This window comes from Melitaea cinxia, chromosome 10 (genome assembly GCF_905220565.1).
Source record: "Melitaea cinxia chromosome 10, ilMelCinx1.1, whole genome shotgun sequence".
NCBI classification, from domain to species: Eukaryota; Metazoa; Arthropoda; class Insecta; order Lepidoptera; family Nymphalidae; genus Melitaea; species Melitaea cinxia.
In genome coordinates this window covers 13,601,327-13,623,167 of record NC_059403.1, presented here as the reverse complement: position 1 = coordinate 13,623,167, position 21,841 = coordinate 13,601,327, and the positions used below count along the sequence as shown (strand labels likewise).

Below are 21,841 nucleotides of genomic sequence, written 5' to 3'. Positions count from 1 at the left end.
CGGCGGTCGTGCGTAATACATTAATTACTCATTTTACGACTTGAGACTTTCCTATGCAATCATATTTACGCAGCCATTTTTATAATTTAATTATTAATTGTATCGCAATGATATTAAGAACAATGAGATTTTAATAGGTCGTTCGGGTTAAGTGGAAATGTGGATTAATTTGGTGATGTCATCTTTATAAAATTTTGAAACAGAATTTATCTTAAGTTCCATATTATTATTGTTTTATTTCACGATAAATAAATGAGAAAAATTTCCATGTAATGGAGATTAAATTAAGATAGTTATTTATATTTAATATGAATCTAGAACATTGTTGCAGTTTTTAGTGTCACATAAAAATATGTTGAGTTTTGCATGAAAATGAATTTATAAGTGTTAAACGGTTTATTTATTTGAAGGACATTTAGGACCAGTTTTGCGAACTTGGAATTTATTTCCCTGTTATACCAGCAGGTGTTCTTTGACAAGTTAAAGAGTACAGTAGCAGAATATTATTTAGCGGATACAAAAAGGACAATTTATAGTTTCTTAAGAGGCAGCGCGAGGTGTGGAAGAAATTATATCGCAATGCCAATAATTAGTTTAATCGTTCGCGTCGCTCGTGATGGACGAAGGTACTTAATTTTCTCTTTAATAGGACATACTCAAGTATAAGAATATTTTTATTAAATTATAGAGAATAATGTTTCTTTAAGTAGTTGTCCTTTCGGTGTATGTATATTATATGTTATTATTAAAAACAATAATTTTCGCAATACTTTATACAAAACGTTAAAGTTATGTCGAAAAAAACAAATCTTACATTTATTTTTATGTTATAATTTAAAATATTACACAGAAAATGTTGTGTTACATTTAAGCTGTAATATAAGTACGAAGCAAAAAAAAAAAACAAATGACTTTAGATTTAATTATATGTTATAAAACTATTAGTCAGTAGTTATGTAGTTGCGTTAATGTTTTATAACTTCATTAAAATGTTTTATCTTATAGAAATACCATTTTATGTTTGAAAAGATTGACAATTATTATTTCTTGTTACGAGCGCGTCATAAAAACATAAAATCATAAAATTAGAAACAAATCAAGTTTTCACTTATCAATAAAATTAAAAAATTAGAAATAAAATAGTCAAATATCAACAAATATTTAAAATTTTTGTATTATTGCCCCACGTTCAATAAAATATATCAACAAGACGAAAAATAAATATAGAATTACTATTTACACTACTAACTATATAATACAATTCCTACCTAATATTCACAAAGGGATATGTAAACTGGTACCTATTAAGTCTTAACCGAAGCTGATTACAACTAATGATAATAATTCATTAATATTAAAGCAAAGGAACATTTCAGAAATGCCAGTGTTCGAGTCTGTGAAAGAAAAAATATATCCAGGAGCCTCTGTAGGCGTGCCTATTTCTAGGAAAGTCATTTTCACGTGTTAAGAAGTGATTCTATACTGAACGGATTGTGTTTCCTTGCTCCTCCGTTTTTGGATAGGTCCTGTTCCGTGTTGGAACTGCCACTTAGGTCTAAGGAAACTGCTCTTCCCGAGTCGAAATCGAATTTGTCGAAGCTACCAGCTGCCGCGCTGAACTGCTTGAAGAATGACGACTGGGGATCGGGTAAGGGGCTGAAGTTTCTCGCTGAGTGAGCATCAGACGTTGAACTGTCTGAATTGTTGATAGCGTCGGTTCCAGAAGGAGCGCGAAGTCTTCCCGATAGCGAAAAGTCTTCTGGTCCAGAATCGTGACAAGAATCGCCTCCGACAACGTCTATCATGCATTCTTCTCCGTCGATTTCTCCATCGGAATCGGAGTAAAGTCCGCTGTTCCTGTGCTGCGCTAAGTATTCCGCTTTTAAAGCCTCGAGATCCACCGCGATGCCTTTAGCACGCAGCTTCCTGGCTTGGCGCTCTAATGCTTTTGCCAGCTTCTTTCTTCTTCTCGCCCTGTTGGAAATAGTAGGGCCTAATTAGTATAGAACCTACTATTAAGGAGATTGAAAACAATTGTAAAATTAACGAGTACTTCTTTGAATAATTTAATGTTCATTGTTACACATGTATACACGTAACAAATTACATAAGGAGATGTTTATTCTAGTGCTGTGTGGTTACAACTGTCTGTTAGAGCTTGCGACAGACATGACAATTTACTGACTATTCAATACTGAGATACCTAGGCTATTAGGTCTTTGATTTTAAAATTACTTTAGCTCCATTGTATCGAAATACAGCCATAAGGATAACAAAGTTATAAGATGGGGTTCGGCTCATAAATATCTTTATTATGGACTTAAGGAGAGTTTATCTTATCGAACGATTTTGTAAAGTTTAATTTTTAAAACAGCTAATAGTCACAGCGCATTGAAATCGAAAGAATAAGTCATAGTTTATTGGATGTTTTACTGATTGACGTTTACATAACTGGGGACCACATTCATAAAATTAAGACAAAAATAAAGCAAATTGAAGAGAAAGACTATTGCCATAAAATATCGTAATTAACTGTAATCTAGTTCTATTTGTTAAATTAGTAATGAATACCAGTATAACAGTAAACACACAGTTTAAAAATGCAGTGTTATCCATCATTTCTACAGGCAACCATTCGTAAAAGAAGTTAAACTGCCTTGAAATCAATTATGATCGAATATTGGTGTTCTGTTCAAGTAGATACGAGTTTCTGCACTATTCATTATTTGACGTTATTTAAGGAGACCTTAAAGGTTTGGCCTGTAATCTGCTCACCTCTCGCGAGCTCGAAGCTCGTGTGGTGGGATTGGTTCTCCGGAGCAGGACTGCGGGTGCGCATTGTGCGCGGGTCGTCCTGGACCTTTCTTCGTGTGCTCCTTCTTGCGCCATTTCGCGCGACGGTTCTGGAACCACACCTGTTGAAAATAATTACGATATAAGTAAATGAAAGTAACATAATATTTACATTAGAAAAGTTGTCAATATAAAAATAAATCCCTTGATGTGCAGCTAAGCGCAAAACTCGAATATGTCTGAACCGATTCGTTTAATTCCTATTTTCTATTAAGTATCAACGTTATAGAAGATTTTTCAGGAATCAAAAAATAAGAAAATTGGAGAGACTTTGGGAAATTTCCGCAAACGTAATAATTATTTTCAACTCCACACGCCTTTGACAATTCACAAGACTCTGTCGCTAGTCAATACAAATAAATAAAATTTAAGTGTCTGTTTGTAATATTAAAATAACCGCTTTTTACGAAATTCATATGTTTTTTATAGTTTTTGTCTGTCTGTCTGTTTGTTCTGGCTAATCTCTCTAACGGCTGGACTGATTTTAACGGGATATTCACTGGCAGATAGCTGATGTGATGAAGAGACTGCGACTTAGGCTATTTTCATTTTAGATATTTTTTTATTTTATAACTCTGTGAACTGAATCATAACTATTTTGTTAAATTCCACGTGAACGAAGTCGCGGCACAGCTAGTAAGTAATAAAATACAGACATAACTTTATGTTCAATTGTTGGTCAATTAACACCATCTAACGACTGTTAAAGACTATGTAAACAATTATGTTCACTTATTTTTGTTTTAATTTACGCTTACATAATTGTAGACTGTCTCTTATTGTCTTTTCATGATAAATTATTTTTATTCTTGATAGCATGTGTCTCACGTTTTTTTGTTTTCGTTTTTATAAATATACGTTTACGCTAAAATGCCTGCCAACTTATTGTTACGTTAGGCTTATATAGTAAAAAATAAAATGCTACACCTATATAATAGCTACAAAAAATTTATAAATAAAAAGTAGCTCATTCTGAAATACATAAAGATTAAATAAAAAATAAAACTTACATTATATTTTGAACTAGAAAAACTATAAGTTCTAAAAAAAATACATACATAAGCAATTCTGTGCAATTGTTGGTCAATTACCCACTCTAACGACTCTTGAAGACAAATGTGAACAATGATGTTACATGTGTAAACACACATTTATTTAACAAACGTAGGTTATTATGTACATTTTTTTTTGTAAATAAAATAAAAAGATACACTAAATACGTGCTTTCACGACATAAATATAAATCGAGTGTTGCATAGGCACTGAAACTATTTTTTTTATAACAATTTATAACAACATTTATAACATCTGATGTCAAATGGCTACCGTCGCCCATAGATATGTCTTCTAAAGGAGTTGCGGGTTACGTTACCAGTCTTACGTACATAACATTACATAAGTAGGTATATTAAATTCTTATATAACAAAGATACATAAGGTAAAATACTAGGTACCTACATATTTGTTCCACGCGTTCCAATATTTAAGCATAAGTAAATAAAATAATATTTTACTAAACTCAACATTTATAACAAATTTTTTACCAACATTTTGATTATGCAAAATGTATTAATTTGTAAACGTCGTACATAGTATGTTTGGTCCGCTCGTTTTTGTTTATATTATATATGTCCCACGACTCCTTACACAAGCAACATTTATGCCCACCGAGGACCGATGCTTATTAATTTATTTATCAAGTCATGTTATGTAGGTAAGTCAAGTAACGAATAAGAGACAAAAAAAATTTCTGGATATATAATTGTTGCAACGAAACGCTAAAAAATACCAATAATTTCAACAATAAATAATTTAATGTGCACTTAATTTAATTTTTCGTCTAATAAATTTAATAAAATATTTTTAAATCAATTAAAATCTATTCAACTATATCACATAATAATCAGTAGCTATAAAATACAATTTTATGTCTTTTTGTAACACTTATACGAGGTTTTTATTAAGCAATCTTTGTCGGCGGAGCTGCGCATGCACAGACACGTCCGAGCACGTCCGAGCCGTATTAGCTCGTGCGCTTTATGTCTTAATTCATAGCTGTCTTGGGAACTTCTTTGTTCTTGTGTGTTATGAGAGATTTACAGTAATTGAAATGTGATTATCATTAAAAAAGAAAAATAATTATTTATGTATATGTACGCACATGACATTTCATGTAATATATATTTTACATTATTTATTTGGTTCCATTAGTTATTGTATATACCTATTCCCTACATATAACGATCGCTGTCAGGCGTATAATTATGATAACAAGCGGGACCGATAGCTTAATATGCTCTCCGAGGCAGGATGGAGAGACCTAAAAGGACAGCCATCCAAATCGGAACAAAATATTTTTACAAATACAAATATCCATCTGTAATCCACCGATGCTTGGGCGCACGTACCCCGTATATTCAATGTACTCTGTGGGCGCACGGCACACGTACCTCTACCCACTGGCAGAAAGGTTGTTGCCATAATATATGGACGCCTGCAAAACTATAAGTATCGTAAGCACGTTGTCGACCCTACCATGACTTTTCCTAGAAGCTCTAGCTACCCTTACTCACTACAGAAATACAACACTACTTGAGACTTGTTTTTTATTTGGCTGCGATTTTCTGTAAGGTTGAGGTGATTCGAGCTGCTCCATGCCTCTGCCCTACCTTAAGATACTGTACCATCACTCATAAGTTAGAAGATAAATTTAAAACAGTGAACTGGGGAATTTACAGCAGAGTATTTATTATAATAATTCATAATTTATAATTCTATTTGAGGAAAAAATAAATATAGGGCAGAAAATTAACTTCATAAGAATCAGTATGGCTTTCATTGTAATTAATATGCTTATTTCCTCCACGTGTCGCTACGCTTCAATTATATGGAAAGTTAAAACTTAAAACAATGGGCTTTAAAAATGAACAATAGTCTAAACAATTCCGCTTTCACGGGAAAACTATCTGATATCAATATTAAAACTAATCAATTTTATAATACGGTGTGTATCATTTATAAGTTAATTTTTGTATTTTATATTGATTGCATTTGTATTTGTAATGCGCTATTAATTTGTACTTATCTCTAATATTTAAAGAAGAAAGATGTATATTTTGAATGTTGGAATACAAGGACCAATTTTAAATATTTTTTCAGTAACTGAATGCTACTTATCGGTGAGTGACAGAGGCTATAGTTTAACATGAGAAATCGGAACAGCTTAAATCATGTAACAAACGCAGGCAAAGGCGCGAGCGGAAAACTAGCACCTACTAAGTCTATTATACGTCCTATACAAATAAATTCATAATACGTCCAATGTATAAAACATTGGATATTATGAAATCCTGAAGGATGTTCTATAATCAATACTGAAGTTAAATCTGTTTACCTTTCTGTCTGTCTATAGTCTTGAGCGGTCATAAGGCTAAAACAACTGAGGGAATTTGAACGAAACTGGATATAATTTAAGTAATTTTTACGAAACATTTTTGAATATCATATCAAAAATTGACCGCTCCAGCGGGGTTCGAACCCGCGTCTCCGACTTGCCGTGTCGGCGCTCTAGCCAATTAAGCTATGGAACGATGCACCCGCTCGAGCGAAATTTTCGATATGATAATTTTTAATTTTCGGTTTAAGCGAACCGTGGCGCCGTCTATAGTGAGCTCTTTACAGAAACCCGTAACTATTCAAAGTTTCATATTACAATGAAAATCTTTGACAGGAGACGACACCGTGCTATTTTTAATATCTAAGATTTTTATTTTTGTGTTACCCACATTAGGAATTCTAAACATTTTTGAATATCATATCAAAAATTGACCGCTCCAGCGGGGTTCGAACCCGCGTCTCCGACTTGCCGTGTCGGCGCTCTAGCCAATTAAGCTATGGAACGATGCACCCGCTCGAGCGAAATTTTCGATATGATAATTTTTAATTTTCGGTTTAAGCGAACCGTGGCGCCGTCTATAGTGAGCTCTTTACAGAAACCCGTAACTATTCAAAGTTTCATATTACAATGAAAATCTTTGACAGGAGACGACACCGTGCTATTTTTAATATCTAAGATTTTTATTTTTGTGTTACCCACATTAGGAATTCTAAACATTTTTGAATATCATATCAAAAATTGACCGCTCCAGCGGGGTTCGAACCCGCGTCTCCGACTTGCCGTGTCGGCGCTCTAGCCAATTAAGCTATGGAACGACCCAACAAACATTTTTGTCATATAATCAAACAATTATATGACTTTGAGTCTTATTAAAGTTATATTACAGTATTTTTTTAACTCTACGTCATGTTATGGTGCATTATGTGTCCAAATAGACGTATAGATTTTTTGTCGTATAACATTGTCGTATAGACGTTATTTCGACATTTCTTTACAATCGTCATATAATAGCGTCTATGAAGACATCTATAAAACTTACATATACAACTTTTCGTCGTGTAAACGTTTTCGTAGTGTAAACGTCATAATACTATTAATTTTGTCATATTATCATAGTCATATTACCTTTTAAACATCTGCTAAACGAATAGTAATTGTTTACACGTAGTACTTGTAACCATTATATATAAGTCGAATAAGTGTACTAGTGTAACTTGTATACATCCTAAAGTATTACAAAAATGATAATGACCACGGCCATTTCAAATGTGCGCATATCATTTCGATGAAGTCCATCTTCGATAAAAACTTATCAACATCCACATAAATATGGATCATAATTGTGGGGTATATCTAAAAAAAAAGTATTATTCAGACTTAACTAAGTTATATGTCTCGTAAATTCTTCTGTTCTGAAAATATAAATTATTTGAAATAAGTTAGCTAGGCGTTTATTATTTTATTATTGATCCCTAAATCAACTGTCATGGCGTACACATTTACAATATGTACGCAGTATATACGTCGGGAAGTTATATAGTTGTCGTATAACGCAGTCACTTAATAAATTATTAATAAAAATATACGAAAACATTAAAATTTTAAAAGCGCATGAAAAATTTGTTACAAAGTTACCTCACATTAATCAGTAAATTTGATTGCACAATGGTTTGTAACTGATGAAATGGTTTTATCACCTCAACAAAGTAAAAAATACAATATTTTAACTCAGCTGTCAAAAAAACTGCCATATTCAATTAGTGTGTGTTATGTTTATAATCTGTTACAATTTTTCATTCGTTCAATATAAAAGTATCATCTTTAAATGACAATAATACAACGAATACGTTAGATAAACGTCATATTGTGTGCCATTACTCGACACGAAGTCGAATACACGCCGCGACAGCTATCATTACATGACATGTAGTCAAATCGCCAACGTGTATATGACTCCTATGCGACTATATAGGTATTTATATGACTGTTACACGAAACTCTTAGCGCCTTAAGTTGAATAAAATGGGCCCTAATGCCGTCGAGTAAACGTTCTAATGTCGTTTATACGATTATACTAAATAACATTAAGTTGTCACCAAAACGTCTACTCAACGTCGTAAATGTTTGTTGGGGATGCACCCGCTCGAGCGAAATTTTCGATATGATAATTTTTAATTTTCGGTTTAAGCGAACCGTGGCGCCGTCTATAGTGAGCTCTTTACAGAAACCCGTAATAGTGCACTATAGACGGCGCCACGGTTCGCTTAAACCGAAAATTAAAAATTATCATATCGAAAATTTCGCTCGAGCGGGTGCATCGTTCCATAGCTTAATTGGCTAGAGCGCCGACACGGCAAGTCGGAGACGCGGGTTCGAACCCCGCTGGAGCGGTCAATTTTTGATATGATATTCAAAAATGTTTAGAATTCCTAATGTGGGTAACACAAAAATAAAAATCTTAGATATTAAAAATAGCACGGTGTCGTCTCCTGTCAAAGATTTTCATTGTAATATGAAACTTTGAATAGTTACGGGTTTCTGTAAAGAGCTCACTATAGACGGCGCCACGGTTCGCTTAAACCGAAAATTAAAAATTATCATATCGAAAATTTCGCTCGAGCGGGTGCATCGTTCCATAGCTTAATTGGCTAGAGCGCCGACACGGCAAGTCGGAGACGCGGGTTCGAACCCCGCTGGAGCGGTCAATTTTTGATATGATATTCAAAAATGTTTAGAATTCCTAATGTGGGTAACACAAAAATAAAAATCTTAGATATTAAAAATAGCACGGTGTCGTCTCCTGTCAAAGATTTTCATTGTAATATGAAACTTTGAATAGTTACGGGTTTCTGTAAAGAGCTCACTATAGACGGCGCCACGGTTCGCTTAAACCGAAAATTAAAAATTATCATATCGAAAATTTCGCTCGAGCGGGTGCATCGTTCCATAGCTTAATTGGCTAGAGCGCCGACACGGCAAGTCGGAGACGCGGGTTCGAACCCCGCTGGAGCGGTCAATTTTTGATATGATATTCAAAAATGTTTAGAATTCCTAATGTGGGTAACACAAAAATAAAAATCTTAGATATAATTTTTACGAGCTAGGGTACGAGGTCTTTTTTATATCAATGTTCATAGTATGCTAAACGTGAATTTTCATTTAGTAGTGGATGAAACATTTATTAGCATGCATTTCATCCTTTATTTTGTAAGCGTCAGATGGCAACTGTTGTTTCATTCTAATTATGAAAATAAGTGTTCATTTGTAATAATATATAATGAAATAAGTGATCATTTTGGCCTACGGCCCGCTACAATGTTGAGAAGTGTTGATTTTCGCAGATCTTTTCCTACCGTTAGTAATTTTCGTTCGACGAATTGAAAAATAAAAATAAGGGTGTTAGTAAAATGCCATTATTATTTTAATAACCTTATTATTTCTTGTATTTACAAAACCTTTATAGAAAAATTAAAAGGGGCTTTTAGAGCATTACTCTTGAAAGTTAAGATTTAAAAATATATATATATGTTAATAGAGAACAGTGTGCATTAGGGAAGAAATGCTACTAATATTGTCAAAAATCAACAAACTTTAAGACTAATCCTTCGAGCTGATGACGGACACTTTATACTTCTACTTACTATAAAAAAAATTCTACGTAACATTGGCGAAATCATCTGAGCTCATTTGGCACTATTGAAAGCCATTTTAACCTGAAGAAGAAGAACAAGAGTATAAAAATGAATTGACAAAATTTTTGAGTACGATCGAACAACTGCATCAAATCGGAAAATTATATTATGTTATATTCGATATTTTCAGTTTTTATATGTTAAACTATATATATGTATGGCGGTACGAATTGCACCGGGTCAGTTTATATATAACAAAATATATATAGGAATACATGTGAAGTTTTTTAATTAACCCCGAGTCTGACACAAATCGAAATGAATAGATTACGGAATAGAATCCGAACGGGCGGCGGTAATGGGCTGGCTCGTTCGCAGTAATGACCACCTCGGGGGGACGCAGTAACTTGCTTGTTTTGGCGATGTGGTTGATGGGGTTTTGCAGGGATGTGATTATGTCGTTGTTAAAATGTGTTTATCTCGACGGTAATGAATAATTTATACCGTTTTATGTGTGCCTCGTAATATTTGTTAAATTACATACATAAATGTAATACGTTCATTTTAATTATGAAGAAAAAAGGTTTATATATTGTCGAAAGATTTTAATATTAGTAAACCATTTTTAATATTTCATTTTGAGTAGGTAGGTATATGTAAAGCAATTATCCAAAAGTAGCATTGTATATCATAATATCACCGTATATGATAGGTATGCCTGTCATGTCATGTCAATTAGCAACAACAGCCATAAATGTCAAAGGTGGATGTATCTACAAGATATTTCCAGATATCTAAGTTGAATGTGTAATAATAGATTACGTTCTGTTGTTGTCTGAATATGTACTTCTAAATATACTAGTTGGCTGTGTGGCTACGGCATTAAAGAATATAGCCACCCTTTTCTTCCTGTTGGTGTCGTAAGAGGCGACTAAGATATAACACAGCTCCACTACCACCTTGGAACTTATAAGGCCGACCGATGGCTGGATAACCATCCAACTGCTGATTTTGAAAAACACAGGCCAAATACGGGCAGCAGCGTCTTCGGTACGACCGAATCCGCCTGCCCAGCGTAGTAGTCACCATGGGCAACACACATGAGTTCACGCCATTTTTGGCGCGAACTTGTGAAAGCCTATGTCCTGGCTGAAGTGAAATATACTCGTGCTAATCTAAACTACGTACCTATAATGTTCCTAATTTTTTTTTTTATAAATATCTCTCACCATTTAAAGCACGGTGAAATATAAATAAATTAGTACCTTATATTTAAGGTTTCTATATCAATACGAAATCGTGTTTACCTTTGTAATTAATGGTAATAAATGAGTATTATAAAGATTTCTGGGTTTATTTAAAATTCTATCACAACAATATAACATTAAGTTTAAAAGTCTTTCAACACAATTCTAACAAAAGCTTTTTTATTTGCGTTTAAATAATAACTAAGAGTATCAACTCAAGTGATTTTAAAATATTAAGTAAGTAGAATATTGTAATTTAAATCTACTTAGTATATTTAGTATATATTTTTTGTTTTACTGAATTAAACATTTACTGCTTACTTAATTGTTCTTGTTACCTAAATGTTTGCAACAACGAATTCATGATCATTTTTATTTTCATACACATTATTATTAAAAACCAAATTCCTTGCGATGAATAATTATACGATAAATAAAAATTAAAATTCGAAGGGTAATTCCGTCAAATCAAAGAAACAAAACAAGTTGTCATCGTCTACAATCAAGGGTCCTCGCTCGATCGAGAGAAAGAGAGAACTCTCCCATTCCCCAGCGAATTACCTACTTACGCAAACCGAAATTCTTACGAAAAGCATTCGTGAAAATCGCATTGTGTCCGCAATTGGCGCCTTTCCCCCAATTCCCTGTAAATAAGAGTAACGTATCGATACATTGACTTGTATTTAGGTATCGCTCCCTTTGAGGGAAAATACTCCCTTTGTCCTCAACGTCTGCGGTTGGAGCAATGAAAATGTCAGCCCCACAACTGTTCAAATATACTTTTTGTTGCGATTTATAGACTTGAAGGTCATTTGTGTTTATATTTGGAAATGGTTTTTAAATTTAGATATTTTTTAAAACGTAAAAAGAGTTTATTTTATTGTTTGAACTGTGCTATTGGTTGTTTCAAGTTTCTAAAACTCTAAATAAAATAGTATTGTGAGCTTTGGTTATTAAAATTTTAAATAAACAGATTAAAATTAATCTCACATCATACAAATTTTATTGCAGTTAAATTAGCTGTAAATGGTATTTTCTCAGATAATTATAACGAGCCGTCGACGATAAATTAACCTCTCATTTCGAATCGTAATCACGGTAAATCACTTTCTAACGAAGCGAGTCTCGTTTGTCAGTGAATATTATATTAATGTGCAATATTTCACACTTAAAGAGTCAACCCTGATATTTCCTCGTGTCTATCTTTTTCCGCTAAGCCTAGGGCGGTAAAGGCGGCTTGCGTTAGATACTGTAGAGCGAGGTAAAAATATATGAACGAAACAAGAAAGACAGAGACGGGGAGATGTCCTTAAATTTTATATTCTATCCGCATTTTGTCGCCTAAGCGTTCCATTTAGTGTGCCATATTTAAACCTCGCGCTTTTTCTTTTTCCTGTCAGCCAAGCGAAGAATGTAACGCGATTTTCTATTTTTTTTTTTTACTTCAGGGTTATATCCGCCCGATGTGTGCGGAATACTGATGTGTGCGTACGACCGCCGAGCCTCAGTTAGGGAATGAAATTGGCATATAAATGTAAATTTTATGCTATGAATTTTAAAATGAAGTCGATACTTCCTCTCTTACCGCAGAGTGGGTGAGCCGTTTTCGCAAGTTTTACGTTTGCCAGGGATAAAATTAGATTAGAATTTGCTATTTTGGTAACGAATGGTCTTTTAACGGTTCGCGTGTAGCTGAGGGCTAAGGCTTAAAGGTAATTTTTATTCCATCGAACCGCAACGAAGAATTAGTACTGGCCAATCATTTGGTATACGATGTAAAACATATACACATATATTTAAGTTATTGAAGCTTGTAATTGATATAACGATTAAACAAACTTCTAAAATTAGACCAGACGAGATCACAAAGTCAAAACTAAAATACCAGTACAATATCAAAGTTCCATTCGGAAATGTCACCTAACACGGAGAAAGAGACAAAAAGAAATCGACAAGAAGAAAAAATCCACTTTACAGACGCAAACAAGTCACTTAAAGTTTATTGAGCTGTAATCGAATTGTGACGTCCCTGTGCCGTTTTTCGCGTGGAGCGGACGATCTATACTCGTCCTTATCTGACCCGACCATTTAAATCTATGCTATTCAATCGTGCCGTCTCGCTCGCGTCCCAGGGGTGCCGCCGAGATGGCAATCTTTTGATTTATACCAACTATTAGGAGTGGTGCGGCGTAGTCTGTCTTTTGAAACGAGATTCCCTGTGATAAACGCAGGATACAATCGACGTTAGTACTGATTATAGAAATAGATTCGTTCTTCCTCTTGGGAAATTTGTTACTATATTTTGATCCTTATGTTCGATATTTATTGCTTGACAAGCTGCGTTTCCCGGTTTTAATAATTTTTCTTTGTATATTTGTGAACGTTGGATTAGAAGCTTATATATCAAGCATATGTGTTATTCTAGTTGTACTGTTATCGACATTTCAATTTTTATCTACATCAGTTCAGTCGGTCTGGCGTGATTGAATCATTAGTAAAATAAATATTAGTAAGATTATTGTATATTGACGACGCTAGTGTGATGGTGCCTGCGCCGTGTCGGCGGCGCTAGAGATCGCGGGTTCGATTTCCGTTCGGGATGGACATTTATATTTGTACAAATATTCCTTTCCAGTCAGGTTGTCTGTCCTTGGGGTTCGCCCCGTGCCTCGGAGAGCACGTTAAGCTGTCGGTCCCGGATGTTATCATATACACCTGATAGCGATCGTTACTCATAGACGAGATATATCCGTCAACTTGCAGTAGAGCAGCGTGGTGGATTAAGCTCTGCTCCTTCTCCTACACGGAGAAAGACGTGTCCGTCGTGACGTATATGTCCAGCTGTGGGACGTTACAGGCTGAATCATTCGTATCGTTATCGTAGTTTTTTTTTTTTTTTTTTATATGTCACTAGGTCGGCAAACAAGCTTACGGCTCACCTGATGGTAAGCGATTACCGTAGCCTATAGACACCTGCAACACCAGAAGCATCGCAAGCGCGTTGCCGACCCAATCCCCAATCCCCCCAGGAGCTATAATTGTATAAAGAATACAAGTATATAAATTGGAAGAACATCATTATATTTTTACAAATAAAAAAAATGTTATTAAGTTATACTAAAAATATGTAGTTTTAATTAGAAATTAAACCGATTATATTGTTCGTAAAAGTAACACATTAAATTTTCTATCTTATCGCGTATACTTTAATGAGGTAAAACTTAAAATACAATTATCACGCTTCGAAGATGTGCTTAATTATAGACAAATAAAAAATACACAATTTTATTTTATTTCAACGAAAGTATAAATATTTTTGAAGCGTAGCTTCTTTAGGATCATTGTGATTTGAAACCCAATGAAACGAAAATCCGTCACGATAAAGAAACAAACACAAAAATGAGAAAGAAAGAGATGCACTACACATTATTATTTTTTATTTATTTATAGAGATGTAGCCTACGTAAGTGAAGTAGTTAGCCTATCATCTACTTTTCAAACGTATCACTTCTGCCGTGTGTGAAGTGTATCACACACAGTTTTTATTTTATTATCAAGAATAGATTAATAAAAGTTTCAAAATACTTCAAAGGGATAATATCCAAAATCGTTCATAATATCGTCCGGTGAACCTTAGGTAAAAAGGGATCCCCAATGACCGCTTAGACGGGTAGGTTTTGGGGAAATAGAGAAAATAGTTCCTCATTTATATTGAACGGGGAAGTCAAATCTAGTTTTCCTCTTTAGGTACCTACAAGTGTAGTATGAGTATTTTATAATGAGTTAACGTAAATAGAAAGAGCAGTATCTCTATGCAGATAGAGATAGCTAGATAGACGGGGATATCTAGATAAACGTCGTTACATTTGTTGTAACAAAATACATATTGAATTATTAAAAATATTATAAGAAAGAAAAGCTATGGTATAAGATTTTAAAAAGATTAATATTTCTTCAGAAAAAAAGATAAAATTGTGTCTCAAAAGATAATTTATTTGATAAAAGTGTTAAAGGTCGTCAAAAAAGCATTGAATACCTTTTAATTCAGTCTTTCAAGCTTTATTTCTGAGACACTTCTTTTCAAAATGTTACAAGACCTTTATTTGATATAAAATTATGAAAGTATTTAAAAACAAGGATTTTTGTAAGCACTAGGCGTGTTTGTTTGTATTTGGTAATGCAAACGTATTTTTGCTATCAACATTTTTAAATATTTTCTCCTCTGCGTCTAAAGTATATTAATAATAAATAACGCAGATGGAGGTCCGGGTATTATCTAATTAAATTTTATTTTATATTTAATTCATTTCAATCACAATAGGTTTAACTTTTCTACTTATCCAATTTAAACTGTAGATACGATCTCTTTGTTCAAGCTTTCCTTGTACAAAATACAGTTTTTAATATAATACGAAAAGCTTAGAGCCCGTTTCACAACTTTCTATTAAAGTCAATTTCAACTAACGAACTACTCACTAGGTTATCATATAGTTCGATCTTGAATAAGAACATGTTTATCTGTTGGACACCATTATCTGTCAGATAGCTTTATCAGCAACAGGTAAAACAAGTCCTTAGCCTTGAAAATATAACAAATAGGTAAACATTTTCTTTTGCATTCATACTCATACCATTAGTCCGTATTTATAGATTTGTTAATTTGTTTCTAACTGTAGATGTTAGGTGATTGTAGTTGTGAAAGAGAATGAGCAGTGTTATTGTTCAAAACAAACTTACTTAGGTTTTGTAGTTGCCAGTTATTGGCAATTTGAAAACTAACGCTTCTTTACAATGTCTGTGACAGAAATAACAACCGACCATTGTATGACCTCGTTTGACATATTACGATTAATATTAAAGTCATCATCATTCCAGCCTATTGCAGTCCACTGCTGGACATAGGTCTCCACAAGTTCGCGCCAAAAATGCGTGAACTCATGTCTGTTGCCCATAGTCACCACGCTGCGCAGGCGGGTTGGTGACCGCAGGGCTGGCTTTGTCGCACCTAAGACGGGCCTGTGTTGTTTCAAAGCCAGCGGTTAGATGGTTATCCCGCCATCGGTCAGCTTCTTAAGTTCCAACGTTTCGTCTGACGCAGGTTCTCACCTGGCACGGCTGCTTTGGTGAATACTTGTGTCGGACGGCCCAAAGAGAGCCGACGACTGAATGTCACGATTGTGGCGCGGCGGTGGACTCTGCCCAGCACACCCTCGAGGTGTGCCCGAGATGGGCGGCGCTACGTCGCGATCTGACGACAGTCCTCGGAGGGGACTTGTCACTACCGAGCGTTATCACCGCGATGCTCGGTGACGACGAGTCCTGGAAGGCGATGGTCTCCTTCTGCGAGACAGTAATGTCCCAGAAGGAGAACGACGAGCGGATGAGAGAGGGGGCCGCCGACGAGGCCTCCGTCCGCAGGCGACGAACGGGGGTGCGTAGGAGGCGCTACTTAATGCGTCTCCAGTAACGCCCCTGTGCCCATGTCGGGCCGGGATGGGAACCCGGTCCTGCTAGACATGGCGTCGTCGGGATTGTTCAGAGGTGAGCCGGACAGTCCCATGGAGGAGAAGTCTGGTCTTTTCGCCGAGGCCAGCCTGTCGCTTGAGGGATCCTGTTGCCTGCAGTTCCGGGACCCTCCAATTAAAGCGGCTGAAGGCTCCCGCAGGGGTTTTGGTCGGTAGTGCACCCCCAAGTGCTAAGCCGACATACGGTCTAGGAATGCCTACCCGGGCATCCTGGATATCACCCGTAAATGGGTTACCCTGCGATATCAAAAAAAAAAAAAAAAAGTTCCAAGGTGGTAGTGGACTCACGGGAAGAGAGGCTATATTCTTTGGTGCCGTAGCCACACAGCACAATATTAAAGTAAAGAAATAATAATAAGGAATTGAGTCTATTAGTGACTTATGATTTTATATGGAGAGTCTTTTTACCCGACTGCAGAAGAAGGGTAATGTTTTTAGTGTACATATGTTTGGGTGTAGATTTCTATGCTTTTCACTATTTCATTATTCGTGTCGTCTAGGCTGTTGGGGAAGACAAACGTATCCTATCGCGAAGTCACTACCCCCCTGCAGCCCTTAAACACTTCATTAAAAGTCTCTACCGTGGCAACAAAAATCAAAACTCGTCTCATTCTATATTATATATTGACTCAAGAATATCTCTCTGCTCATAAACTGGCCGGAGTGTATCATCTCGACTTCACATAAAATATTGTCTCATCTTTTCATAATTTTCGGAATAAAGCAATTAAAGTGGATCAACTTATTTAAAAACAAAAACAGCTTGAAGGATTTTAACATTTGAGATGTCGTTAGATTTGTCTTGATGGCCCGAGTGGCACTCGATACATTAAAAAATTCAAAATGGTGTGTTTGGACGTCATAACGCAATAATTAAAAAAAAATTATAATCATATCGAGTGGCTCATACTAAGGTGATACTAATATCATACTAAAGGACTTAACTAGCTGATTTTAGATATACCTATTATTGCCCTTAAATCTAATATAGCGCTCTCTAGAGATCAAAAATACTTTTAAAAAAAATCTATATTTTCTTACGTCTCGCTGGTCCAATTTCGACAACTGGGCGAAAATGTTTAATACTTTTAGTCTAACTTTTCACTAACTTTTCTTATATTTTTAAGACATGAGTAATTAAAGTATTAGATTAGAAATTAAAATTAGTAATTCTAACGGCGTTTTTTAAGTAAAATATTAGCACGCCCTTAGTTTGTTATAGACTGATTACATTGTTGTAATATATTAACGCGAATAATTATAATCATTTATTTACTTATAGAAGTAAAACTTTTTTACGCACGTTTCTCTTGAGGAGTAAACTGGTGAATGCGTGACAAGAGCGTTACAAAAAGTGTGATCGGGCGAGGCGAATGGAAGTTGAGAGGTTAAGAGGGAGATATAAGTTAGTAAAGAAAAAGAGAGAGTTACGTTTTGTATATTACTGTAGGGGCAATTAAAGAAGTTTTATTTCAGTCGTGTGGTCTAAAGCAGACTCTTTTTTTAACCCTGTAGATGATAATTTCATTCATGTGAAGTGTTTAGTTGCTTGTTTGAATGTGATAATCTCAAAATTTCCTTGGTCTGATTTGAAAGATAAGTGTCATTTTTTTTTTGTTTTTTTATATACATACCTACGGCACTACGCTCATACGAAATTTTTAATTGTAAAAGTCATTTTAAATATGCTTAGAAAATAAATTAAATATATTGTTAGAATTTTGTTTGTGGTGACTATGGGCAAAACACATGAGTTCACGTTATTTTTGGCCTAAACTTGTGGAGGCCTATGTCCAGCAGTGGACTGTATAGGCTGTAATGATGATGATGATGATATTGTTTGAAAATAAATTATATAACTACGAGTGAAAAAAGCCAAGCAGTAAGAGTACTTGTACTAAAGTCGAATAATATTAGGAAAAACTGCGCAAATATTTTTCTATTATCTATTTATTTGTCTTATTATAGGTATATCGTTATTCTTTTACGAAAAATTTGAATTAAAATGGCATACCGTTCTAAGATTTAACTGACCCGTTCAATGATCCGCAAAATTTGAGTATGAATAATAAAGAGGGAGCGAATCTTTGGCAAGGATGTATACCAGTTTATAGCTATAAAAATAAGATTTACATTGAAAAATGTTTTGAGAAACGCTGTATCTCACCATCACTAGCAACATTTAATTTTGTACAAATGATTCTCTGAATACCTATTATCGTTTACTAGTGGTCGCCCAGCGTTCAAAATTCGAAGATAAATAAAAAATTAAATTAAAAAGAACCAAAAATTATGAAAATAAATAACCTTTTTTTTAATTATTCAATTTGACTACATACTTTGACAATCAAAAAAACAGTATAATATGCGTGTGTGTGTCAAATACATGGAAGTGTGTGTAGTGTTTTTTTATTGATTTAATGTACTTTTTATGCATAATTTTAAAAATATATAAGCATTCTGCACTTCTTATCTATATAAACTATAAGTGTGCGAAATTTCATACGCTTACGTCCGCGCAATTTTCGTATATAGATTTGTTCCTGTAAAACTTAATATATGTTTATATTGGCATATTAAAAATATATATAATTTTATTAATACTCTATGGTTTTTCTTTTGAACTAAAACATAAAAGTATAAAAAATTAGGTTTTAAAAAAGTACTCAAAATAATAGCTATAACAACATACTAACATTTTCAATGGACTTAAAGTCTAAATAAGCCAAAAATCGTAAACTCTAACATTAGGTGTGAAGCAAATTAAGACGTTGAGCATAACGGCCGTCTGTCGCCGCTTTAGTCACAGACTAAAAATATTTAATAACCACGCGTTAACTGTAACTACTGGTTATTTAAAGTGTTTATAGACTGTGGCGGCGATATAGCACCGTAGAATAATTACAAGCGTCATTTACTTTAGTTAGTCATGTTTTACAAGTATTTGTGCTTGGCTAGTCTGTGTTCGTGATTTTTTTTTGCATTTGAAGTTTTAAAACAATTAAGCATCTAACATCAAATCCAAAAAGGCAATTAGATATTGACCTCGATCCTTCATAATTCGAAAGAGGCTTGACTATTTTTATACATTGTAATACACTAATTAGTTTTCATAAAATAAAATAAACAGAACGATTGACTCACGAGCGATGACTGACGAGTGGTTCTAAATCAATGGTTCGCGGACCACTGTTGGCTCGTGGACAACCGACTATAACTAAGCCGGTAAGTACTCTAGACTTAACCCAAAAACAGTTGATATCCGTGACAAAGACATTGAGAATTTGAGAAACGGTCCCTCATCAAAAATGCTCTCAACCAATCAACCTTCAGCAATATGTGCATTTGTGCTCCGCTAGTGTTTGTCTTTGCGTTATAGTAACCACGACAATTATCTTCCACCATAAAATATATTCGATTCTTAAACTAAGTCTAATATAATTTTATAGGTATGTTATTAACGGGTAAAAAACTTTTGGCGCGAAACTTCCATGAAATAGCGATTATCTTATGACTAACGTAAACGTAATAAACGATTACAAATCGCTCACAATTACCGCAGACCGACAAAAAAATTAATATTCTGTTTGTGATGTTTGTAACAACAATGCATATTATGAACAAAATGGTCTGAGACGACTGATTTTTCATGAGACTTTCGGATAACGAAACTAAAAAGGATAAATAAATTATCATTCGAATCGAGAAGAGGTAGTTTTTAAACTAAATAATAGGTAGATATAGATTGACTCTAAAGCAATGCTACTCAACAAACATAAGAAAAAAAAACTATTTACTTTTATTTGAACGAAATGTAAGAAGTATCCTTACCGCTACTCTGCTCTCCTTGAGATCCAGGCGCATCGCCAGCGCCTCTCTCATAAACACGTCCGGGTAGTGGGAAGCCAGGAACGCCCGCTCCAACTCCTCTAGCTGCCAGGAGTTAAAGTTCGTCCTCGATCGTCTCCGTTTCCCGCTGTCACCATCGTCATCACCGACGCCACCTGCAGAAAGAATAGCCCTGAATTTCATTTTACCATTATTTCACTTTGTTACATTGATTTTGCAGAAAACGAAATTTTATCGGAACACCAACATTTTCAAAGCATTTAAACGATTTTAAGGGAACACCAAAATTTCGTTTTTTTTTTTTTAATAGTTACAAAATTAAGAATGTAACGTAAATGTAAAAGTAACAGAAACAAATAAACAACCTTTGCGACAATGTTACCCTTTAAAAATGGGATTAATTTACTGGTAAACTAATTTTTACCTTCAACGAAATAAAAAAACATAAAATGCTGATATTTTGACCTTTAATTTAGATCTCTTACTCAAAAAATTCAAAGGAACAAGCTAGCAACACTTAATACACACATATAATGCAAATATAACTTGCCTGTCGGTCTAACATTCGGAGTTAGTTTGGCAATCGTTACATATAACTTTCTGTCTGCTATCAAAAATATTATTTATAACTCTGTGATAGTCAATATTACATATAGCGTGCAAATTAACGTGCAAATTCTTTGTTATACAAGATAACATGGTGTAAAATGTACTTCTCCCATAAAGCAATTCCGTTAAACATTTAACAGCGATAAGGCCAAACGCATAACTAAAGCCAAAATATTTCCAATCATCGCAGCGCCGAATTGAAACGAGTAAGACAATCATAAAAGACACCGGCTTCAGCATTGACCATTTAGACAATCCTTCGACCGTTAAAATAAAGCCGCGACCGGGGGCTCATAAAAAAGAGATAATCTCCAACAAAACGTCAAAACAAGTTTCTGAAAATAGAATATAATTTCTAATTTTCTCTCGGTGATTTTAATTAAAAATGGTCCCGGGAGAGGAACGGCTATAGCGCTCGCAGCCGGGGTTGGAAAGGGACGAACGTAAATTACTCGCCCTGTCTTTAAATCTAAATAAATTAGAAGTGATTAAGAGGAACACGCTTCTGTTGCGCTGAACACGTCGTTATTTTGTGCCTTTTAATTTATGAAGCCATTTTGAGTTTCGAGTATCATTGGTTTATGGAAATGTTTTAGTAATTACTGTATAAATACACGCTCGAAAATTAAGAAGAAAATTAGAGCAAAAACAATAAGTCGTACAAACGTTAGTTGGCAACTAAATCGATGAGTTATGTAGTCGCCTTAAGAGAAAAACTAATTTACGTGA

General features: G+C 34.5%; 1 protein-coding gene across 1 annotated transcript in view; it reads right to left on the bottom strand.

Moving 5' to 3' along the window:
• Positions 1-1,457: 1,457 nt before the first annotated feature.
• The window catches only part of LOC123657043 (homeobox protein unc-4-like), a 55,670-nt gene continuing 35,286 nt past the window's right edge, over positions 1,458-21,841 (bottom strand). Inside the window, exons 2-4 of the mRNA XM_045592641.1 lie at positions 20,486-20,658; positions 2,776-2,915; positions 1,458-1,974 (exon numbers count right to left, since the gene is read on the bottom strand). Coding sequence (XP_045448597.1) covers positions 1,458-1,974; positions 2,776-2,915; positions 20,486-20,658 — 830 coding nt within the window. The remainder of the gene's footprint in view (positions 1,975-2,775; positions 2,916-20,485; positions 20,659-21,841) is intronic.